Source organism: Salvia miltiorrhiza, unplaced genomic scaffold, assembly GCF_028751815.1.
Source record: "Salvia miltiorrhiza cultivar Shanhuang (shh) unplaced genomic scaffold, IMPLAD_Smil_shh fragScaff_scaffold_43:::fragment_1, whole genome shotgun sequence".
Lineage (NCBI taxonomy): Eukaryota > Viridiplantae > Streptophyta > Magnoliopsida > Lamiales > Lamiaceae > Salvia > Salvia miltiorrhiza.
In genome coordinates this window covers 1-25,767 of record NW_026651459.1, presented here as the reverse complement: position 1 = coordinate 25,767, position 25,767 = coordinate 1, and the positions used below count along the sequence as shown (strand labels likewise).

General features: G+C 38.0%; 2 protein-coding genes across 3 annotated transcripts; one reads left to right on the top strand and one right to left on the bottom strand.

Moving 5' to 3' along the window:
* Positions 1-1,935: 1,935 nt before the first annotated feature.
* On the bottom strand, positions 1,936-7,099 carry LOC131002978 (bifunctional TH2 protein, mitochondrial-like). The gene is made up of 6 exons (XM_057929456.1): positions 6,526-7,099; positions 5,021-5,129; positions 4,105-4,395; positions 3,591-4,005; positions 3,214-3,480; positions 1,936-2,790 (listed from the first exon to the last, which is right to left on the bottom strand). Exons 1-6 carry the CDS (start codon positions 6,900-6,902, stop codon positions 2,378-2,380), a joined length of 1,872 nt encoding a protein of 623 aa, XP_057785439.1. The 5' UTR covers positions 6,903-7,099; the 3' UTR covers positions 1,936-2,377.
* A 15,888-nt stretch (positions 7,100-22,987) lies between these two features.
* On the top strand, positions 22,988-25,767 carry LOC131002976 (uncharacterized). 2 transcript variants are annotated; one of them, XR_009094491.1, is made up of 3 exons: positions 23,023-23,615; positions 24,259-24,912; positions 25,330-25,767. XR_009094491.1 is itself a non-coding variant. In XM_057929455.1 (2 exons), exons 1-2 carry the CDS (start codon positions 23,253-23,255, stop codon positions 24,781-24,783), a joined length of 888 nt encoding a protein of 295 aa, XP_057785438.1. In that variant the 5' UTR covers positions 22,988-23,252; the 3' UTR covers positions 24,784-25,173. The 2 variants fall into 2 exon arrangements, 1 of the variants encoding a protein (XP_057785438.1); XM_057929455.1 differs by lacking the exon at positions 25,330-25,767 and having other exon boundaries at positions 22,988-23,615; positions 24,259-25,173.

Below are 25,767 nucleotides of genomic sequence, written 5' to 3'. Positions count from 1 at the left end.
CGATGATAAAACATAAACCCCCAACCCACCCTAACCCGAGACTCTTTGTACGATGATTGCACCGGGGTGAAGGGCAGGGCCGGTCTTGAGAAAAATGAGGCCCTGGGCAAAATTATAAAAAGGGCCCTCAATATATTAAAAAATAAAATTTTCCATTACTTATAAAAAATGACTTCATCTAGCATTTTTAGTTGCATGTTATCTAAAATCTCTTAATCTCTTTTTCTATACATAACTAGTATTACTCTCGTGCAATGCACGGTAAAAAAAAATATATTTTTTAGAATATTATATTTAGAAAATAAAATTCTATAAGTTACTTATATTATTATATAAAATAGCTCTAATAAAGATAATAGCATTAAAATGAAGATAAAACCATTTTATAATTGGAGGATATAAAATGAATGATCAAGATCTTGACAAAACCTTTTTAACTAACGATTATTATTATCTATTTAAAAAATTTCCACCCAAATATCTAGATATTTTTCTTTCAAAGTTTCTATTAGTTTTGAAAGGATTTTTGGAACTTTTAATTACTTTTTACTTATTTGCATTTCATAATATATATTTTTTTGAGGCGTTAATTGACTGTAAATTCACAAACTATTAGTTAATTTTGCTATTTTTTTCAATTATATAAAATTACAATATAAATACATAAACTTTAGCTCATTCTGAAATTTGCCCTGAATTTTAATTTCGTTCATACATGACAAAATTAAAGATGGTATAATATATACACATTATATTAAAATAACTTATACAAAATTTCTACTGAAATATACACAGTACTAATAGCATATATATATATATATATATATATATATTATTTAATGAATATATAGTTTAATTTTAAAATTTGTATTTTGATAAAATTAACAAATACAACCTAGCAAAGATGAAATTTAAAATTTGTCATGATCAAGAATCATAACATTTTAAAATTTGTTTATTTTATTCTGTTTTTTTTATATTTTTACTATATAGTATTATTTTTATATTTAAAGTTTTTATTATAACAATTTAATACAGTTACTAAGATTAAATTTATATTTTTTCATTTTAGAACTCTTTAGCTTAAAATATAAATTTGTAGATAAATAATTATATATATATATATATATATATATATAACTTAAAAATAGAATTTCTAATATTATTTACATTTATTAAATTTTTAGTATGTTTTTGTATTATTATTATTATTATTATTATTATTATTATTATTATTATTATTATTATTATTATTATCTAGAGTAGATTGATAAAAAATATAGAAAGAAAAAATTATTTTTAAAAATAGTAAGGTGATTTTTGGTAGGAAAACTAACTTACTATTTTTGAAAGTGATTGAGCTTTTATATATGTATATAGATATTGTCAAATCATTCAATCTCTCTAGGGACATTGACGATCTCAAATACGTTTTCAACAATTTTAAATTTAAATTGTCAGCATAATTTTATATTTCGATTTGAACTTTGAAGTTTTAATATAATATAAATTTGACAATAAGTTATATTGCCTAATATTTTTTTTTAGTATATATAAAGTCTATAATTAATGAGATATATTTAAAATTTTGGGCCCTTAAAATTATGTTACAAAATTATCATCAAATTAATTTGAAATTGATTTTAAATTGAACTTTGAATTTTTGACAATAAATTATGTTATCTAATATTTTTAGTATACATAAAGACTATAATTAATGAGATATATTAAAAAATTGGGCCCTCAATTTTTTGGGGCCCTGGGCCGTCGCTCATGCCCGCCCGCCCTCAGGGCCGGCCCTGGTGAAGGGGGCACCCGTACGTGCAATCGAATGGCCAACAACAAACTATATAAACCCTAAACCCTAAATTGTAAAGACGAAAGTCGACAATTGATGATTCGATGATAATCCAACACAATCATAGAAAGATAAAATGACCATAAAACTACAAAATTTACCATAGAACTGATAATACTCCAAAATGCCATTCAATGCAAAACTTGAATAGCAACAGGGTACAAATGGTGAAACATATATGTCTACTACATTTGAATGTTGCAATACTAACAACAAACACCAAAGGCTTGATGGGCAGAGATAGGCGAAAATCAAGCTTCGGATACGAAAAATGTAAAGAGGGGGAAAGCTTTTAAGCAAAACTCCAGCCAAAAGAATTGCATTTACAGTTTAGAATGGATACCTAAGAAAGCGAGAACAGATTGTTGAGCTGAAGACCCTGTAGTAAAAACAAAGGGAGCAACAAAGCTGATGATATGCGTGGCCCGCAACAAAAACAGCCACCAAGCTTGTATGTATATATCCTATATAGACATCTCTCGAAAACATTAGATGCCGCGTATACGAGAGCAAGAGCTTCTACAACCCCAGTACGAAAGAGTGAATCTCTGCCCAGCTTGATACTGTGTAAAGAACTCCAGAAAGACCCTTCCAACCAGACATGCTTTCATCTGTCACTTGTTTTTGTTTTGCGACCAGAGATGGGAAAAGGGGAACAAAAGAAACACCAAAGTGACTCCCCACTCTTCTGAGGCTTGCACTTGAACCTATCACGATTCCCACGTCTGCCTCAAGCAAGCAAAGCAAGTCGCCCACTGAATCTCCAATATAGACCGTCAGGATCTTCTTATCATTGCAGCAGTTCTGCAAGATTTTGGTAAACGCTTGAACTTTGTCGATGGGGGACTCAACCTTCTTAACAATCTCGCCTGTGGATAATGAGTTTTCATAGACAAACTCGTTTGCATGTATGGTAACAGCTTCTAAGCCACCTGAATGAGGTTAGACCAAATTAGTGCACCAGAATATACCTCGACCCTCAAAGAAAAATAAGAAAACGCAGACCTTTGTAATGCCCAATCCTAATCTTAGACAATGCAAAACAATACAAAGCACTTCAAGTACGAGGCTACGAGCATGTACAAATTCAGTTTTCACACAAGACCATAAGCACAAAACAGGAACTTAAGAAAGTAAAACCATAATTGAAACTCAAGGTCTCTTAAATCATATCCCACGATCAGAAGTTGAACATTCCTAAACTAAAGGTAAGGACGACGCTTAAGTTTTACAAATTCACTTTAATACGCATAAATACTTAAGGATGCAATATACATGTTTCATAATGTGATAGCCAGATCAATAACTCAATCACTCAACACAAGTTATTTAAGCCAAAGTTCATAAAAGCTTACCTGAGGAAAAAGCAGACCTGATCAGATCACCACACCAGCAATAGGAAAGGATATTGATGTTTTTGGTTAAGTTTTCATTCCTAACAGCATTCTGGAAAAAATTGGTACAGCCATCTTGAAGGATGAGTCGTTCTCCTGCCCGTTTAATGTCGTCAACATTGAGACCCTTCAATACCCCAGACTCAATCACCCTCAAATTTGCTTTTTTCTCAAAATCTGAAAGGCGCTCAAGTGCTGTACGTAGCCCTTGATAATTGAACTTTTCCTCTGCAAAGCACAATCGATTACAAAAATTTATCATCCACACTCCAAATTAATTTGCAGGTCTAGACGATTAACCACATTTATTATCATGAGAGAACCATAATAACACTCACCTTTATCAGAATGCAATATGCTTTCAATGCACTGTTCATACTCTTCAGTGTACTGCTTGGAAAGTTCTCCCCACGTTTTTCTCAAATCTACTGAGGACATCCGAGCAAGTTGATTTTCAGATTTATTTTGATCTGATTTTGGAGCTGTTATAATTGCTATTTCCGCCAAAATTGCTGATGAGTCCACAACAGTGCATGTCAAATCGAAATCTGAAAATAACATGAGACAATTTTCTGCTGGATTGTGCTCTTTTGATAGAGGAACAACAATTTTCTGCGCAAGTGGCTGGGCAAGAAAGAACTCAATTTCGAGCTTCATAGCTTGAAGATAAAGCTTTCCAATTATATCAAGCTCTTCCCCAGTCAAAGACACACTCAACATTTCCAAGAGGTCCTCTGTTTGCACAGCTGCAGTCTAAAACAGGAAAAGCGGGGAGGGGGGGGGGGGTTTAATTGCTGAGACATAGTATATGTGTTGCTTTAGTTAAATGCAAAGCTGGTATTGCTAACAAACCTGAAAAGCATCAGAGGAATAATTGTCTATCCACTTTTGGTACGGATGAACACCTTCATCGGGAGTAACAAGTGCCTGCAACTCCTTACCCAGAAAGGCATAAAGCCTCATACAAGGAGTCATGGCACCGATAGTATAAGCTGCCAACTTTGTTTTCTCAAAAGGAGTAGCCAGTTTACCAGGAGCTTTTATTCCGTCAACCTTTCCTGAGGCTGTTGCCAACAAAAAATCTGTATACTTAACAGTTGCAGCATTTGGAGTAATGTCTTTGGGCAAATCAAAACCCCATATCTGCATAGGCCAATGTGGAGAACAGTTAGGGAAACAGTTACAGAATGAAGATGCACCTAATGTCTAATTAGAAGAAAAACAGCTGGATTAGATTCTTTAAACTTAGCAAATAAAACATTCCACAAGCTATTGTGTCAGGTTTCTGAGTATCTAGCATTTCACCCAACAACGACAAGGGGCAAGACAGTGTATGACCTAGTTAACTAAAGAGCCAATCACATGACTAATCTTCTTTATTCTACTTTTCTTAATGAAAGATAAGGATCCACCATATATAGGAATAAATAGCATAATAAGCAATGTGCTGCTGATCTGATACATAAATAGTGAAGATTCCAGAGGATGAAAATGAGTCAACAATACTAAATCCTTGACGCCATTAAGACATATCCAGTATCTTGATGATTTTATACTCAAAAAGTTTCTACTGATCTTTTTCACCAAGATCTAACAGAAAAAAGACGCACAAAGATTTACCCATTCTTTCAGAAGGTCTATTTTACAAATAAAGACAAGGGTATCACATCTGTAGTTGCAACATGTTAATTGAAAATATAGCATTCCAAACAAGAAACAAAAAACTTTAAAGCAAAGAATGCAGCTGCACAGTGTTATTGATACTTACATCACCAGATGAATCATGCATTTTCAGTTCTTTAATAACACTTTTTCGCAGTACATTGATCCCAACTTTTGCATCGTCATCATCAGCACATTCCTCAGCCATTTCATACCTGATGCATAATTCTTCCGTCAATGAAAAAACCTTGTACCTTTATATCAATGCCACAACAACAGACTACATAAGAGTAACCCACACTGAATCTCTGAAATCTATGTCTACATCTATTAAAATGCTCTACCTAGATAACAAGTTATATTACAAGCGCTAGGTAATGCTACATGTGATGATTGCTCTCCAAGGTTGCATATGGCTCTCCCGGGATTTATATCTTTGTTTCTAGAGCCTTTCAATAATAATATTAGAAATATCATTGTGTCTTAGTTTTGGGTTAGGATGCTGTTCAGCCACATGAATACCAACTTGAGCATGAGGACATGTTTATCTAGCAAATGCAATAAATCAAAGTAAACATGAGGAGAAAAGTAAGAAAAGAAAATTATCAGACAAAATCAACACCAAATATTATCCTAGACATGGGAATGTGATTAGATAACCTGTTAATTATTACATTAGCATTTGACAACCAAAAATCATCAGATACAATTTGCAGAAAAATTACAATAATGAATTTTCTAGACTACCAATAAGCAAGCTGATAGGCTGACAAAACAATGTGGGCTGAGAAGAGATGATGATAAAATTGTTAGCCATATTTCTTGGACCCCTTACAGTTAGAAATTATATCACATTACAGTTAGAATTTATTATAAATATTATAATAAATTCCTCTAAAATAGGTTTCACATGCATGTTCTGAAGTTAATGTCTTCATAATTTGCTTTCATCAGTATTACATGGCATCATCTTCACTGAACTGGTTTTCTTATAGCAAACAGAGAATATCCATATTAAGTTCAAAACCTTCTAACAACCTGTGATGCAAAAATTAAAATAAAATAATAAAGAAACGGAACATTATATCTTTTGAAAGAAAGCTAAAAGAATCTATCAATCACCATTTTTTCCCTCCAAAGAATGAAATATTCCTCTAAACAAGAATAACAACTAAAGTAACGACTAAATATTCTGCACATCAACCATATTACAAATCTCTCCCTACTTGACAGTCCTCATTTCCTAATAATAATAATAATATCAACCATATTACAAATCTCTCCCTACTTGACAGTCCTCATTTCCTAATAATAATAATATCAAAGAAACCTGTACGCTTATGGTTGTTTGTTTTAAGGGACAGACTTATTGTTAATCATCAAGAAAACAAAACTAAGCCAAAACTTTTTCCTCAAGAAATGAATAAGAAACAAGCATGATTTCCAACAATCGTAACACATAAAACAGGCATTTGAAGTTTATACCAAGTAACAAACATTAACACACAGCTGGAACGTGCTTATTTAAAAATTTGATAAAACTCATCGAATAAAAGACAACAGAACACAAAATGTACATCATATAAAGAAATAATAGTTAGGATTCCTAACGCTTTCACAAAGGCACGCAGGAAATACGCGTCCTGCGCGATATAATCGCGGAATGTGTCGAGCTTGAGATTTCCAGCAGCCAAACTGATCATAAATGGAGTGTACAGAGCTTCAGTCCGCTCCTTTTTGAACTTGTTCCAGAACTTCTTTCCTAAACTGTCTTCTATCTCCTCCGCCGCCGGCAACTTCCCCGTTCCCGACGATGCCATCGGAATTGTCCTAAAATCACCAGGGGTCGATGAGAATTTGCGAGATCGGAGGCGTGGAACGAGCGCCGGGAAAGGAAAAGAGCGACAAGATGTGGACGAGAGATTTGAGGGAAAATTGAGCGATTGTAGCGATGATAGGGTTTTGATGGAACTTATCAGTTTCTGCATCAAGTTTTCAAATGATTTCCTTCTTCTTCTAGAGTTTAATCCTCTAGAAGGAGTTTTACCTGGCTTTCTGCGTCTGCCGGAGACGGCAGCAGGAGGAGGAGGAGGTGGTGGTGGCGGAGAGCGGAGGAGAGAGAAAGGTGGAGGAGAGTTGCTAAAGTTACTCCAAATTTCAACTTTACTGGCTATCTTAAAATGGGCGGATGAAACTAAGGCATAATGGGCTTTACTATTTATAAAAATCTGCCAGAAAAGCCCGTTTATATTCAGCCCATTTAGCCCAAGTTAGTTTTGCAGTTACAGCTGGGCCCACTATCCCGAAGTTAGTTAAACAGTTACAAATGATAAGAAATCGTTATCTTTTGGATTTTATATAGGGTTGCTATCTAATTTTTTATTTATTTTATTTTTTTATATAAAAGCTCAACCACTTGCATAAAGAGTAAGTTATATTTTTCTGTCAAAATAATCTTACCATTTTTAGAAATAATTATTTGTTTTTATTTTGTTTGTTTGTTATTATTTTAGCCTACTTAAGATTATATGAAATATTTTTGTTATAATTTTTCATATTGCCCCAATTTAAGTATTAGTGAATTTTTTTATCATTTAAATACTTATATTTGTTAGTCATATAGATAAATGTAAATAAACTATTCAATAAATATTTATAATACTATTAAAATATTTATATTGGTAACATCTATGATTAAAATAGACTTTAAGATATTTATTTATTTATTCTTTCTTGAATATTTAATCAATATATGTAAAATATTTGAAATTTAAGATTAATCAACCATTATAATTCTGTATCAATTAAATCCAATAAATTAATTATAACATAATCATAACACTATAATATATTGTATTAGTAATTTTTAATTTCTTAAAAATCTTTAAGAAGTTCCGATGGCATCGTCCAGAACGGGAAGTTGCCGGCGGCGGATATAGAGGACAGTTTAGGAAAGAAGTTGTGGAACAAGTTCAAAAAGGAGCAGACTGAAGCTCTGTACACTCCATTTATGATCAGTTTGGCTGCTGGAAATTTCAAGCTCGACACATTCCGCGATTATACCGCGCAGGACGTGTATTTCTTGCGTGCCTTTGTGAAATCATCAGTAATCCTATCTACTATTTCTTTATATGATGTACATTTCGTGTTCTGTTGTCATTTATTCGTTGAGTTTTATCAAATTTTTAAATAAGCATGTTCCAGCTGTGTTAATGTTCGTTACTCGGTATAAACTTCAAATGCCTGTTTTATGTGTTACTATTGTTGGAAATCATGCTTGTTTCTTATTCATTTCTTGAGCAAAAAGTTTTGGGCGTAGTTTTGTTTTCTTGTAAAATAAACAATAAGCATATAGGTTTGTTTGATATTATTAGGAAATGATGACAGTCAAGTAGGGAGAAATTTGTAATATACAAATGATTTTATACGTTGTTGGTGTGCAGAATATTTAGTCGTTACTTTAATATAAGAAAACTAGTTAGATGATGGTATGTATTATTGCTATAAGAAAACTAGTTTTGCTCATAAGATATATCTCACTAATACTATAATTGTTTAAATAAAGATGACTTATATAGTTGTATGTGTATCAAATCAATGACCAATATCTCAACTAACAATATATTTTATCAACGATCATTATCAGCTAGTTAAAATATCCACCAAAATATCCATATATTTATTATTTAAGGTTTCTACTAAGCAAAAGAGATTTTCTAAAATTTATTTTTTATGCATATTAGCAAAAAGAGTTTCTAGATATTTTAATGAATAAATTTTATTCATTAAGAAAATAAGTTTATTTTATTGAGATGAATAGAGTATATTTTATCAACGCAGACGGGGACAATAGAGATGAGAAGAAGTTGGATGATTGTTCTAAGCACACCAAAATTTATACTCTTTTTGTGTGAATTTATAATTTTTTTTAGATGAATTTAACACCAAAATGAATTATTTTCTTAATGAAATAAATTGAATGAGAAAAATGACATAAGATAATACTCCATAAAAGTTTAAGATTATTTTTAAGAAAGTAAATGATTGTTATAATAATTAATGACAATTAAATTATTTTGAATTGACATTTTCACTTTCTTGCTTTCACGGTTCATAATCTTCATAAGTTATTGTAATAAAGAATTTAATTGTATTCTAAATTTTTTAATCCTGCTCACATCTTAATTCTTATTTTCTACTGAAAAATTATAAAGTTGATAACAAATATAGTAAATCACTTGTCTTGATTGAGAGATGTTACTCTATAATGTCCTTAAAAATTTAAAGGTGAAAATTTAATCTTTTATGTTTGTGTACGTGAGTGACAAATTACTTTTAATGAACTAATTTGATTGCATATAATATTAATATTATGAGTTATTTTGTTTAAACAATTATAATTTAAAATGTTTAGATGTTTATTATTAGAAAATATACACTCATATAGCCATATTGAGGAATAGAACTCAATTTTCGACCACTCATCTGAAAAATACTCCCCACGTCCCATGAAGTATGACCTAGTTCTTTTCGGCACGTGAATTAAGAAATTGATACTTTGTGTGTCAAGTGTAGTAGGTGAAAAAGTAAAAAGGAGAATAAATTTTTGCCATTTTTAGAAACATGTCAAGCTTTGTGGGACAAATCAAAAATGAAACTTGTCATGTTTCGTGGGATGGAGGGAGTACAAATTATGGTCAATTTTTACAATTTCGGTCCAAAATACCCTTGACCCCGCTAATCCTACTCTACTCATCCCAACCTCGTACACATAATTCTCCCTTTGTCTCTTAAATACCATTTTCCCCGCGAATCCTACTCTATCCAACCCAACGTTGTTGTTAAATCTGTAATACATATATTTACTAAATATTTTATTTATATTTACTGAATGTTGGAAATTGGTTGTGAGTAACCAATATTTGATAATTTTTCGAGTACCGAAAACATTTAATTTAGCAGAATTAAATGGGACATGATCGATCTACGTTCCGAGTAGATGATCGTAGTATATTTATTTACTCAAAACCGATTTCCGGTGAGTGATAAATAATTATTTAAAGTTGGGTACTTGAAAAATGAAGTTGTGGGAAAAGATAAGCATTAAATAAGATTTAATGATTATCCCACATTGGAATGTTGATAACATTTATTACAGTATAAAAGATATTACATTACAGCATGTAATAAAACTGTGTGCATACGTGACGGGTTGTAAAGCCCACACGCGCGCGCAGCCGCCGCCCGCCCGGCCCTGACGCCCGGCGCTCGGTCCAGTCACCCGACGCGCGGCCGTGGACTTGGATCTTGGCAATTGGTCTTTGGGTGGTCTTTGGGTTGGCCTTTGGGCTTACCCTAGGCCTACACCGGCTCTTAGGAGTTGGGCCTACGCGCACGCACACGAAGCCTGCTAGGGCTTGGCCCGGGAAGACCCTTGGTCTCCCAGAAAGCTTCCCACGTAACTGCTGCTGTCGGAGGAGTCATGGAAAATTCAAATAGCCCTACTGCTACTGCCTGTAACTCCCGACACTATTTGAATTCCATCAATGGAATTAAACCCGCAGGCTTCCCCTATTGATGTGGTCTGTGCCTATAAATAGGACAGCCTCCATGCATCATATACACATCAACAAGCAAACCACATACTGAAACTCTGTTGCATTCTGCATCATCGTTAAGTTCTGTTCTCCCTTCATTCCAGTTCGCCGGAGCTCGTTGGTCTGCGGTGCTGCTGCCTACGAGACGAAGCCGTTTCATCTTTGGGGACGACACGCCAAACCGAGAGCACTACCGGGGCGTATCTCGTCTTGCGGAGAGAGGACCCTCCTCGACTCGGCTGCTTTTCCTGGTTTCGTTACTTTGTAATTTCAATACAGTTTTTACTTTGTAATCTCATCTCCTGCTTTCTGTTTCATTGTAACGCCCGCAAGCTTATATTCCAACAATCGCAAGACGAGATAAGCTTGCAAAGTGGGAGTTTTTGAACTTGTAATTGAACTTAACATTTTCGAAACCTAAATACCTTTGCTGGAGATGTCGACCGGTCCTGCGAACTCCACCGAGGCTGCCAACGCTGTTGCCGCTGCTTCTGCCGCCGCCTCCGCCGCGGCCGCGTCAACCGTGGCACCCGTCACCTCTGCCGCTGCTGCCTCCACCTTTAGTGGTGGTCCTTTTGGTGGTTCAACACCACTTCCTTTCATGTTAGGTGCTAACCAAACAACGCTTTGAGGAGATAGTTCCGTGCAAGGAACGGTTGGCCAAACTCTGTTTGGGTCAACGTTTGGTTCCACTTCGAGCGGTTCCATGGGGTCCATGTTTGGACAAAACGTAAGGGCATTCGGGACCAACATGATGAGCTATGGTCACATGGCGGGGTCGGTGCCAACACAACCCCCAAGGGCGAACGCAACCGCCGACAAGCCACCAAAGTTCTGTGGCTCCGACTACAAGAGTTGGCGTCAAAAGATGTTCTTCTACCTCACGATGTTGGGGTATGCGGGATACTTGATCGACAACGAGCCGCCCACACCGGCAGAGAACGAGACGAGCTTCACCATTCGTGCAGCCTATGATGCTTGGCATAATGGCGATTTCCTTTGTAAAAATTTCCTTCCAGGTGGTCTAGAGGATAGTTTATACAAAGTGTATATTGATGTAAAGACCTCCAAAGTGTTGTGGGAGGCACTAGACAAAAAGTATAAGCTAAATGATGCTAGCACTAAGAATACTTGTGTAACCAGGTACATGGAGTACAAGATGGTGGACTCGAGACCCGTCATCGACCAAGTGCAAGAGTTCCAACTTATCTTGCACGATGTACTCGCCGAGGGACATGTGGTCTCCGACTCATTCACCGTGGTGGCGGTGATTGACAAGTTGTCTCCAAGTTGGAAGGACTTCAAGACCTACCTCAAACATAAACGAAAGGGGATGACGTTTGAGGACTTGATCGTGAGGCTTCGCAACGAATGCGAGAAAAGGAGGCTCGATGGCAAGGGGAAGGGCCAAGTTGAGGCCAAAGCTAACTTGTTGGAGCGTGGTGGCCCATCCAACTCCAACAAACGTGGGCGTCCTAATCCCAAGGACAAAAGCAAAGGCAAAGGCAAAGGCAAAGCTCCTGCTCGCAAGTTCGAAGTGGATTGCTACAACTGTGGCAAACCGGGCCACTTGGCGAAAGACTGTCGCAAGCCCAAGAAGAAGAAGGCGAAGCAAGATGCCAACTTCGTCGAAAAGGACTTCGACGAATGGAATGGGGATGACTTAGCAGCGGTTATCACCGAGGAGGTAAACCTTGTTGAAAACCAAGGTGCTTGGTTCATTGACACGGGCGCAACCGTGCACGTGTGCTCCGACAAGAGGCGCTTCTCTACCTACAAAGCTGTTGAAGGGAGGAAGCTAATCATGGGTAACCAAGCGTCGTCGGAAGTTGCCGGGATGGGTGATGTAGTGCTCAAGCTTTCATCCGGCACGGAGATAACCTTGAAGGATGTCCTGCATGTCCCGGACATCCGCAAGAATCTCATCTCGGGATCCATACTAGTTAATAAGGGCTTTAGACTAGTGTTTGAATCCGAGAAAGTTGTTGTAACCAAGTTTGGAAAGTACCTTGGTAGGGGTTTTCTCACCAATGAGCTTTTCAAGCTTAATGTTCAGCCTGTCAAGCGTGTAATTGGCAAACCTATCAATGAAAATGCTACTACTTCCTCTTACTTGGTTGAGTGTTGTGATTTATGGCATTGTAGATTAGGACATGTTAATCTAAATGCTATAAAAAGATTGGTAAATATGGATTTAGTAAAGATAAACGAATTTAACACTCAAAACAAATGTCAAGTTTGTGTTGAAGCAAAAATGACAAAGTCTCCTTTTCATTCTGTTGAAAGGAGCACTAAACCTTTAGAACTAATCCACACCGACGTGTACGATCTAAAGTTTGTGCAAACTCGAGGTGGTAAAAAGTACTTTATCACTTTCATTGATGACTGCACAAGGTATTGTTATCTTTATCTTCTAAGAAGTAAAGATGAGGCTATTGAAGCTTTCAAGAACTTCAAAACAGAAGCCGAGAATCAACTTGGTAGTTGAATTAAGATGGTTCGAAGTGATAGAGGAGGAGAATATGTTGCTCCGTTTGAGAAATTATGCAACGCTAGTGGTATAATACATCAAACAACTGCTCCATATTCACCTCAATCTAATGGTGTTGCTGAACGCAAGAATCGAACTCTTAAGGAGATGATGAATGTCATGTTGATTAGTTCTGGGTTACCCCAGAACATGTGGGGGAGGCTGTTCTATCAGCCAACTATATCCTCAATAAAATACCACTCAAGGGAAGGGACGTCACTCCCTATGAGTTGTGGAAAGGCAGAAAGCCCTCATACAAATACCTTAAAGTGTGGGGGTGTTTAGCCAAGGTGCAAGTGCCTCCACCCAAACAAGTCACAATCGGTCCTAAAACAATTGATTGTATCTCACTAAACAGCAATGCACATCGTTTTTTGGTTCACAAGTCAGACATTCCAACAATGACTGTAGGAATGACAATGGAATCAAATAACGCTGTCTACTTTGAAAATATCTTTTCTTGTAAAGACAAGGGAAAAGAAGAAGCTAGTACAAGCAACAATACTAGAGAAGAAGCTACTAGTTCTGACCCTGTTGAGACAGTGCCTGAATCGCGAAAGCGATCAGGCTCTGACCTTGAAGTGTCAGAACCAAGACGTAGTAAACGAGGCAGGATAGTCAAGGACTTTGGTCCAGAATATATCGCCTTCATGCTAGATGAAGAACCTTCATCTATCAAAGTGGCGTTCTCTAGACAAGACGGACTACTCTGGAGAGAAGCAGTCCAGAGTGAAATTGATTCAATCATGCAAAATCACACTTGGGTGTTGGTTGATTTACCTGAAGGTTGTAAACCCTTAGGATGTAAATGGATCCTAAAAAGGAAATATAAAGCTGATGGATCAATAGACAAGTATAAAGCGCGCTTAGTCGTTAAAGGATTTAAGCAGCGTGAGGGGTATGATTTTTTCGATACCTATTCACCAGTGACGAGGATTACATCTATTCGAGTGCTTCTCGCGATTGCTGCTCTGCACAATCTTGAGATTTATCAAATGGACGTTAAAACTGCGTTCTTAAACGGTGATCTAGAAGAAGAAGTCTATATGGAGCAACCTGAAGGGTTTGTAGTACCTGGACAAGAGAAAAATATATGCAAACTAGTAAAGTCTCTTTATAGACTAAAACAAGCGCCACTGCAATGGCACTTGAAATTTGACAATGTCATGTTGTCAAATAGCTTCAAAATCAACGAATGTGACAAATGTGTCTACATCAAGAGCACTAGTAATGGGTATGTTATGGTGTGTCTCTATGTAGACGATATGTTGATTATGGGAAGCAACAATCGTATCATTGTTGATACAAAGAACATGTTAAAAAGGAATTTTGACATGAAAGACATGGGGTTAGCTGACGTGATCATTGGAATAAAAATTCTCAGGACCACAGATGGAATAATTTTGACACAATCTCATTACATTGAGAAAGTGCTCAAAAGGTTTAATGCGTTTGACAAATCGCCTGTAAAAATTCCATTGGAACTCAACGTCCACATGAAGAAAAACATGGGTGAACCTGTCGCACAGGAAGAATATGCAAGGATCATTGGGTGCCTTATGTATATTACAAATTACACTCGACCTGATCTTGCATGCCCAGTGAACAAATTGAGTCGTTATACAAGTAATCCAAGTAGAGAACATTGGAAAGCACTTGAGAGAATCTTGAGATACTTAAAGTATACTCTAAATTTTGGAATACACTACACGAGATACCTCCCGGTACTTGAAGGGTACTGTGATGCTAACTGGATATCCGACGCGAAAGACTCGTTGTCAACGAGTGGTTACGTGTTCACTATAGGGGGAGGAGCAATCTCGTGGAGATCTACAAAACAGACATGTATTGCTAGATCCACCATGGAATCAGAATTCATCGCTTTAGACAAAGCAGGTGAAGAAGCCGAGTGGCTACGAAACTTTTTGGATGACATTCCATGTTGGTCGAAACCCGTGCCGCCTGTCATGATAAACTGCGACAACCAAGCAGCTATTGGAAGGGCGAAAAGTGGATTGTATAACGGTAAGTCTCGACACATACGTCGACGACATAATACCGTAAGACATTTGATCGAAAGTGGAGTTATTTCAATTGACTACATAAAGTCAATAGATAATTTGGCCGATCCGCTCACTAAAGCTTTGAATCGAGATCAAATGTATAAATTGCTAGAAGGAATGAGTGTAAAATCCACAAAATAAGGATGATTATAGTGGTAACCCAACCATGATGACTGGAGATCCCAAGAACGTGGTTCAATGGGAGAACTAAGCTGTAAGATTCCAAGTAGAACACTCAACTACTTGCATTCCCTAGAGAGCAACTGAGTGTTGAAACCTGCTTAGTGGTAAGGTTAAGTCTTTGACTTTTAATGATTCTTAAACACCTCGGGGAGGTTGAGTATAGCAGGATACTCGGGAAAGAATCACCTATATAAGTGAGATGTGGGGGCCACATCGACCTAACACTTATGAATCCAAAGAGTTGTCCAAGGCCTGCAAAGGACAAAAACGTGAGAACGAAATGAGGTTGAGGCGTTAGTGTGTTAATACTGTTGTCTAGGTATACACGAAGGAGAAATGGTTCAAAGACATCAAGTTCTACCGATTTACCAGTATATCCGATAGTATTAACTAAGGATGGTTCAAGGCCGCAAACCACCTATTCTAATGCACTAAGGTCACTTGAGAACAGAGCTTGTGTCTACATTTGCATTTGGCTATTTTCACTCATGTGGGGGATTGTTGGAAATTGGTTTTGAGTAACCAATATTTGATAATTTTTCGAGTACCGAAAACATTTAATTTAGCAGAATTAAATGGGACATGATCGATCTACGTTCCGAGTAGATGATCGTAGTATATTTATTTACTCAAAACCGATTTCCGGTGAGTGATAAATAATTATTTAAAGTTGGGTACTTGAAACATGGAGTTGTGGCTTATTTAATGCTTATCCCACATTGGAATGTGGATAACATTTATTACAGTATAAAAGCTATTACATTACAGCATGTAATAAAGCTGTGTGCACACGTGACGGGTTGTAAAGCCCACACGCGCGCGCCGCCGCCCGCCCAGCCCCGGCGCCTGGCGCTCGGTCCCGTCACCCGACGCGCGGCCGTGCACTTGGATCTTGGCAATTGGTCTTTGGGTGATCTTTGGGCTGGCCTTTGGGCTTACCCTAGGCCCACACCGGCTCTTAGGCCCAACTCAGTTGGGCCTACGCGCACGCACACGAAGCCTGCTAGGGCTTGGCCCGGGAGAACCCTTGGTCTCCCACGTAACTGCTACTGTCGGAGGAGTCATGGCAAATTCAAACAGCCCTGCTGTTACTGCCTGTAACTCCCGACACTATTTGAATTCCATCAATGGAATTAAACCCGCAGGCTCCCCCTATTGATGTGGTCTGTGCCTATAAATAGGACAGCCTCCATGCATCATATACACATCAACAAGCAAACCACATACTGAAACTCTGCTGCATTCTGCATCATCGTTAAGTTCTGTTCTCCCTTCATTCCAGTTCGTCGGAGCTCGTTGGTCTGCGGTGCTGCTGCCTACGAGACGAAGCCGTTTCATCTTTGGGGACGACACGCCAAACCGAGAGCACTACCGGGGCGTATCTCGTCTTGCGGAGAGAGGACCCTCCTCGACTCGGCTGCTTTTCCTGGTTTCGTTACTTTGTAATTTCAATACAGTTTTTACTTTGTAATCTCATCTCCTGCTTTCTGTTTCATTGTAACGCCCGCAAGCTTATATTCCAACAATGAACATGTGTGATCATTTTATACAAAAATATGTTATTACATATTTTATTGAAAAAGAAATTATATATATAATATAACTATTACCTATAAAATCTTTAAGAGATTAAAAATTACTAATACAATATATTATAAAGTTATGATTATGTTATAATTAATTTATTGGGATTTAATTGATACAGAATTATAATGGTTGATTAATCTTAAATTTCAAATATTTTACATATATTGATTAAATATTCAAGAAAGAATAAATAAATAAATATCTTAAAGTCTATTTTAATCATAGATGTTACCAATATAAATATTTTAATAATATTATAAATATTTATTGAATAGTTTATTTACATTTATATGTATGATTAACAAATATAAGTATTTAAATGTTAAAAAATTCACTAATACTTTAATTGGGCCAATATGAAAAATTATAACAAAACTATTTCATATAATCTTAAGTAGGCGAAAATAATTACAAACAAAAAAAAATAAAAACAAATAATTATTTCTAAAAGGGGTTATGGCCAAAAAATACACGAACTTTGAAAAAAGTTGCAATTTTCACCTCAACTTTCAATTAAGCTCTAAAATACATGAACTTATATTTTTGTTGTAATTTTCACATAAGTTTGACTTTCAACGAAATTAGAGCTTAATTGACAATTGAAATCAAGTCAAATATATTCATTTTTGTCTTCTTAGACCTCCGAACTTCTAAATACTCATTATCATTAGAAGTTAGATCAACATCAGGTGAATTTCCGACCGTCAATTAAGCTCTAATTTTGTTGAAAGTCAAACTTAGGCGAAAATTGCAACAAAAATATAAATTCATGTATTTTGAGGCTCAATTGAAAGTTGAGGTGAAAATTGCAACTTTTTTCAAAGTTTATGTATTTTTTGGCCATAACCCCTTTCTAAAAATAGTAAGATTATTTTGGCGGGAAAATATAACTTACTATTTTATGTAAGTGGTTGAGCTTTTATAAATATAATATATATAGATTATAAAAAATAATATACATATACTCCCTCCATCCCACGAATCTTGACACGTTTGGTTTTGGCATGTGAATTAATGAATTGTAGATTAGTATTTTAAGTGTGTAGTTAATAAAATATAAAAGTGATAAAGTAGGAGATAGAATGTAATAATTATTAATTATTATCTTATTTGGAAATGTGTCAAGATTCGTGGAAAGGCCCAAAAAGAAAAACGTGTCAAGATTTGTGGGATGGAGAGGATATTAAAAAGTTTAAAATAAATTACTCAAAATTATAAAATTTAAAAATATGTCACTCGCCCAAAAAGTTCTTGCATAGTTGCATTAATCATATACCAAAACAAAGCCAACTCAAAGGTTTCACAATGCAGGAAAAGCATAACACAAAAACATAAAATAAATCATACATAGTAAGAAATACACTTCAAATAATGGCTGAAACGTGAAAAAAAAAAGAGTGGATTTTGAAAATAGCCACTTTTATATAGTAAAAATAAATTTTACCCACTAATATAAAAACTTAAAAAAATACCCACATTTACCATTTTACCCTTATATATAAAATTTTTACAAATACCCACGAATTCACAGTCCGTGAATTCACAACCAAAATAAATTTTGGTTGTGAATTCAAGCTTTAAAACTCGAATTCACAACTGAATAACAAGTATTTGTTGTGAATTCAAGTTTTAAAGTTTGAATTCACAACTATAAATAGTGTTAGTTGTGAATTCGCGTGAATTCACAACCCACACTATTTCAAGTTGTGAATTCACAACCGATAAAACTTGAATTCACAACCAACATTTTTTCAAGTTGTGAATTCACAACCAATAAAACTTGAATTCACAATCAACACTATTTCAATTGTGAATTCACAACCAACGCCGATAATTCAGTTGTGAATTCAAGAACATTTGTACAAAATTGCGCGATTTTCATCAATTTCTTCAATCTGTGATCCAATATACTTAGTATTCAATCAAAGCAAAGCTTATGCAGAAAATTTATTACGCCCTCTCAAGATACAATCGCTTAAGTCTATGAAACTCGTGTAGATTATGCCATCTCAATTCAATTATGTAATTAATCATGCGAGAATTTGAAAGTGATAGTTCATCGATGGAATTGCAGCAGGAAGTTATGATTCTAATCATATCCTCACGTTTCACGTTGTCCAAGCTGAGTGATTTGAGCATCGAGCAATTGACGTTTCCATCAATTTTGCACCCACTTACAGATAATCGGAGGAAGGTTTCAAATCCGAGCACCTCCGACTGCAGCGCGAATCCGGTAGGGAAGAATTCGAGTTTGAGATCAGTAGCTCCGAGTTTCATGGCATCCGCGATCAATCGGCCGGAGTAGACCGAAATTTTGAGCTGCGGCCTCTTGGAGGTGGAGAAGAGAGAGGATTTGCCGGTGAGCCTGTCAAGATCGGGTTTGGTGAGTTGGCGGTGGCCGTGCTGAGGCGGCGGCGCGGTGAAGGACGGAGTTGGCGGTGGCCGTGGGAGCATGCGGCGGCGCCGCTTGGAAGAGAAAGATCGAGAGAAAGAGAGAGAAGAGAGAGGACGTGTATAGAGAGAGAGAAGAGAGAGCGGGTAGAGAGAGAGAGAGAAGAGAGAGAGAAATGAGAGAATGAAAGGAAATTAGGGTTTGGCCATTTATATAGAAGGGTAATTTAGTCCATTCAACAAAAAAGTGGGTAAAATTTTAAGTTTTAATTTGAGTGGGTAAAATTTATTTTTGTTATAAGAAAGTGGGTACTTTGATATATTAGCACAAAAAAAAAACTCAGTTTGTAGTGCAAATAAAAAAAATGCAAGAAGTCAAAGAATAATGTCGATTCAATCAAAAGATGAGAAAACATGACCTTGTTTATAGAGTATATATAGAGAAAGGAATAGTAATATTTTTGAATTCTAGGAAACTGCATAAACATTGGGAATACACCCAGAGACTTTCGAAGAGACAGCTGAGGATGTGTCAAAAGAAGACAAATTAAGAAAAAAGTTGGAAGAAGTATAATGAGAATACAGTAAAGAGAACTTGAAGAGATAGAGAATTTAGGCCGAAAATTTTGCATTCACAACTATCTATATAGTACTCCCTCCGTCCCGTTAATGAAGTCCCCTTTCTTTTGGGCACGGGTATTTAGGAGACTAAAATTAAGAGTTAAATCAAGTCCCCTTATTCCCACTTAATTACTCCCTGCCGCACCACCGCCTGTGCACCACCGCACCACCGCCAGAACAGTGAACGGAAATCAAAAAACGGAGGCGCCTTGAAATCAAAAAACGGAAATCACCAAAACATTGGAAATCAAAAAACGGAAATCACCAAAACACTGGGCCTTAATTTCAATTTCTGAGCCGGAACACCAAAACACCACCACAGAGAAATCAAAAAATGGAAATCTTTCAATTTCTGAAATTAAAACAACAAAAATAATTGAAAGGGTGGAGGCGAGCCCTAATCGTTTTGGGAGAGCAGGAGGATGGTGGAGGCGGCGCAGGAAGATGGTGGTGAAGGCGCGAGGCGCCAGAGGTGCCAGGCGGTGGAAGGAGGCAGAGGGCAGCGGAGGAGGCGGCAGAGGCGGCGTTGGAGCCCGCGGAGGCGCGAGGAGGCGGAGGCGTTGGAGGCGGAGCAGGAGGAAGGTGGAAGCGGCTCAGGAGGATGGTGGCGGAGGCGGCTCTGGAATTGGGGAAGGAAGACGGGCGGCGGTCGTAGGGGAAGGAAGGCCGGCGGCGAGCCTTGTTTCAGAGAGAAAAGGCGAAGAGAGAGAGAGGGGCAAGGAGGGAGGCGGCGCCGGTGGAGTTAAGGGTTTCTAGGGGGACGGTGAGAAGAGGGGGAGATTGGCGTCGCGGTGGAGGCGCGAGGTTGGTGGTGGCGGCGGCAGGAGGAAGAGGGCGGCGGCCGGTGGGAGGAAGACTAGAGAGAGAGAGAGAGAGAGAGAGAGAGGAGAGAGAGAGCGAGCATAGGGGGTGGGGGTGAAATTGGGGGTGGAAAGTATTAACACTTAATTAAATCAACTAATCAACCCCTAATTAATGCCAAAAAAGGAAAGGGGACTTGTTACATGGGACGGCCCCAAAAGGAATACGGGACTTGAATATTGGGACGGAGTGAGTAGTAAATTAGTAGTAATATATAAAAGAAGAGTTTTCTCTCTCTATTTTTTTCTCTCTTCTTCCATCAATTCTTTTAATATTTTTTTTTTCTCTTTTCTTTTTACAATTTTAGTTCTTTTCAAAACATTGTCAAATTTAATTTATAAAAAATATTCAATGTGCATCTTAAGTTTAAGTTCGTCAGAAGATCTATAATATGGTATTAAAATTATCAAAAATGAATTTAAAATAAATAGGTTATTAAAAATTTAAAATATTTTATTTTCTTTTTTCTTTGTTAAAATTTTATAATTTTTTATTTATGTTTATGTATAAAAATATTTATTTATTTATTATTATGTGAAATACTCTATTATAATAATGTGTAATATTATTTTTCATTATCAAATAATTTATTAACTATCATTATCATTGCACTTTATATATAATTGAAAATTACGTTTTTATATTCGAAGTTTTATTGAGTAATTAGTATTTTATTTTTAAATCATATTTGCATTTATTATATTTTGTTTCTATTTAATATTTATTTTTATTTATTTAAATATATTATTTAATTTCGATTTTGCCGTGCATCGCACGGATGGTCTTACTAGTTTTAGTAATAGATAGATTTTAAAAAACAATTAACCTTTTTTTATTTTAGGGCAAATGTGCACATTGGCCCCTGAACTTGACACCCCTATAGCCTTTATCCCCCTAGGATCGGTCAAGGCGCGTTGATCTCCCTGAACTCTCGAAACAAGGGTGCAAATAAACCTTTCCGTTAAACGGCACTCAAACGCCGTTTTTTTTAAAAAATTATTATTTTAAGTGGGCCCCACCTTAACGTCTAGACCTCTGTTCCAGACCTGCAATGGCTGTCCTCAACCCGCAAATTCACCTGCACACCAGCCACCGTCCTCGACCGATGGCCATCTCCTCCGGCGATCCACCACGGGTGGAAGATGCTGCTGGCCGTAGCAGCAAGAAGAACTGCATCTCTCAACATCGATATGCTCGTAAATCGCGTCTGCAAAACCTCCGCCCGATATCGCCCAAGCCGCGACATCTCTCATCCTTCTCCTCCTCCTCAGAATTTTCGAATTGAGCTCCTCGAATTTGTGAGGGAGCTTCATATCTTGGCTTGCTTCGCTCGAGGATGCTGAATTGGGGCTCGAATTAAGGTTTGATAGGAGCTCTGGTTTTGCTGGCTTCGAAACCTCGCCGTTGTGATCCAAGATCATATCTTGGCTTTCTTCGCTCGAGGATGCTGAATTGGGGCTCGAATTAAGGTTTGATAGGAGCTCTGGTTTTGCTGGCTTCGAAACCTCGCCGTTGTGATCGATCCAATATCATATCTTGGCTTTCTTCGCTCGAGGATGCTGAATTGGGGCTCGAATTAAGGTTTGATAGGAGCTCTGGTTTTGCTGGCTTCGAAACCTCGCCGTTGTGATCCAAGATCATATCTTGGCTTTCTTCGCTCGAGGATGCTGAATTGGGGCTCGAATTAAGGTTTGATAAGAGCTCCGGTTTCGCCGGCTTCGAAACCTCGCCGTCACGATCCAAGATCATATTTTTGACACAAACCTTGTCGTCGATCTGTGAGAGGGGGATGAGAGTTCGGCGGCGGCGGCGGCTGCCGTTGAGCCCGAATGAGAGAGATGAGGGAGTCGGATCTGAGAGAGATGAGGTGGAGGTGGTGGTATCTCGCCGCTGCGTCGCCGCCTAGTGTGAATGTATGTCGAGGGCGGCTGTGTCCGAGTGAGAAGGCGGCAGCCTTGTCGCTGCTCGTCGGAGAAGGGCCTGTGTTGGCCGGAGATGAGGGAGAAGAGAAGGGGGCGCTTGAAATAAAGAAAAAAATAAAATTAAAGCTAACGGCGTTTGAGCGCCGTTTAACGGAGGGGTTTATTTGCACCCTTGTTTCGAGAGTTCAGGGAGATCAACGCGCCTTGACCGATCCTGGGGGGTAAAGGCAGGCTATAGGGGTGTCAAGTTCAAGGGTCAATATGCACCTTTGCCCTTTATTTTACGGTTGCTATCAATTTTTTTTTTGTTTGGCGAGCATACTTTTCAGTTACGAACTCATAAGTGGATAAGAGCTAAATCATACAGCGTTTGGACCTCAGGCTGTTCGGATTGTACCTCCTAGATTCTAATCTAATTGCACCAACAATGGCGGTTTCCAGAAATCGAAGAAGTTTAGTGAATAAGAGCTAAAACCATATAGCGTTTGCACCTCAGGCTGCTCCAATTGTACCTCCTAAATTCTAAACCGATTGCACCAACAATGGCGGTTTCCTGAAATCTTACTCAATTGCCCCATGCTCAATGGGGTCTCAAGGGATTCTAATTTTCTGCGAATTCCCAATTCCAGCTTCTCATAATCATTTCCGCAGATTCATAGCTGACGGCGGCCGTAAAAATTACAAGACGCGTCGGTGGCGGTTTTTTACCGGCGGCCGGAGCGGCGGCTCGCGGTGGGATAGGGACGTGAACTCGAACCCCAATCGACGGTCCAGATTCAGCGACGCTTATGCGACGGACGAGTTCGATGAGGAGGATGGATTCGGGTTCAGAAACACCGTGAAGCAGAGGGTTTGGTGGTCCGATGATGATGATGATGCAGGAGATGAAGAAAAAGATGGCTTTGGGATTCTCGAAGCTTCGATTGGATTCGACTGGATTTTTAAGGTAGTGCATTAGGTCGATTTCTCGCTTGCTTATAACCTGAACTAATGTAGAATTATGACAGTGCACATCCATAATTCTACTAATTCTTGACAGATTCAGAAGTTAATTGCTGGTATTTTCATTTTATTTAGATCGAGTTTCTGATGTTTTGATGCTTTAGCATTGTAGCCGCTGAAGTATTCTCAATCATATTGCATTGGACTTGTGTGATATTTGAGCTAGTAGTCTACAAAAGAAGAGTTTGAATCTTCAATCTTTTTGTTGTTTTATTAATAGCCTTAACGACGGATTAATCTCAATTTGGAGCTTCAAGTAGTTGATATTCGGTTAATTTTTGCTTGATTCTGCGAAACTGGTGTTTAAAGCTATCTTTTTCATGTTCTGTATTGACTCTTCTTCGTTGCGGATGAGGTTTGTATGTAGAGATTCTTTTTTCAGAATTAGATTAATTACTTTTTAGTTGCTCTGATGTTTTGATGCATGGAAGCAGAGATCATGTAGGATCTGGTATCTGTTTTATCTTCAAAATAGTACTAGTATTTTTGGTGGAGAACTTTGTTAGTGCATAATGCAATGCTGCTTATATTAGTTCGAATAGTTTTTATTGCACTTCAATGACATGAGGGAGTTAGCTATGGTGCAGATACTTCGAGCCTTTGGATGGATGGTTCCAGCAGTTGTGATCTCGTTTCTGATGGGCACGGGCCCTGATGCTATCGTCATGGCGTTGGCTCTTCCCCTTGCTCAGTCAGCATTTGCTCTAGCTGCTGACACGCTGTGGGGGAGAGCCGATGGAACCCCAAGGCCGAAGTCTAAGAGGAAGAAGAGGCCTTTCGCTGGATCTCAAGCTCGTTCTAGAGCAAGAAAAGAAAAAGAAGCCCGAACTCAGAAGAGGAAGGAAGCTGGGAATTACAAGTCATGGTTCGAGGGCAATAGTAATTCTGCAAAGGAGAGTAGGAACCATCAAGATTTTGGAGGGTGGGACGAGCTAGATAATCCAGTGAGAGCGGACAAGGATCCTCGTGTGACGCCTATTAAGAAGGATGAAGAGCCAGGAGCCAACGAGAGGTTTAAGATAAGTAGGAGAACAAAGGGCGATAGTCCATTGCTCATGAGACTCTTGATTGCAATGTTCCCATTCTTGGGATTTTGGACCAAGTTATTCTGATCCTGAGTTTGCGTACAAAATTATTCTACACGGATGCTAAGGTCGCTTGACATTTACACAGGTGAGGATCCAGAACGAGGCCAGGCCCGGTGAGGATCCAGAAGATCGACACTGCCAGTGCCCTTAAAGGTTCGGTTTCTTTGGTTCCAGTTCTCCCATTTCAGACATGAATCATATTATGAGCCTTTGGTATGGTTTGCACTGCTATTATTCGTTGTGTCGTTGTCATTGTCATTGTGGCCCAGTCGAGGAAATGATTGGTATATGTCTGTACTACGGTTCTCATTCACGAACCGTTCTGTGTATTCATCGTTTCTGTTTAGACGAATGAAGCTGAATATATATATATATATACAATCTTACAGAATAGAAGTTTGACATAGAACTCAATATACGACTCTGTTACACAAAGAAACTTAGCTACCAGTCAAAACAGAGCAAAACATCAAATTATAGGCATATCAAATATTGTTATCATATACCACTAGTTCTTGACATGTTTCACAGCCTAATGCGTTTTGGAAAACATTGGTTACTTTGTAGTAGATGCTGAATTCTTGAACATGCCTGGATCAGTGTTCCGGTGTCGGAGTCTCCCTCGGCTCGATCCTCGTCATCTTGAACTGTGGCAGATTGGAGTGGTCTTCATGGTCATGGTAGATGTAGGCTAAACCACCATGCCTGGTGACATCCATTCCGGCCATTTCATCGTCGGCCGAAATCCTCAGCAGCTTCAGCTTGTGGAGGGCCAAGAACAGCGGTGCCATTGTCGCCGTAACCCACCCAATGATCACCAGGATCTGGATGATCTGGGCAGCCAAGAGCTTCCCGCCACCTCCCATGAGCAGCCCGTATGGCCTATCCGGTCTCCCCGGGTAAACCTCGTTCACGAAAGCTTGCTTGGCGAATAGCCCGGTGAATAGCAGGCCCCCACGCGCCGCAGCCACCATGCAGCTGCGCCGCCTCCAACGGTCGTCGTACTTC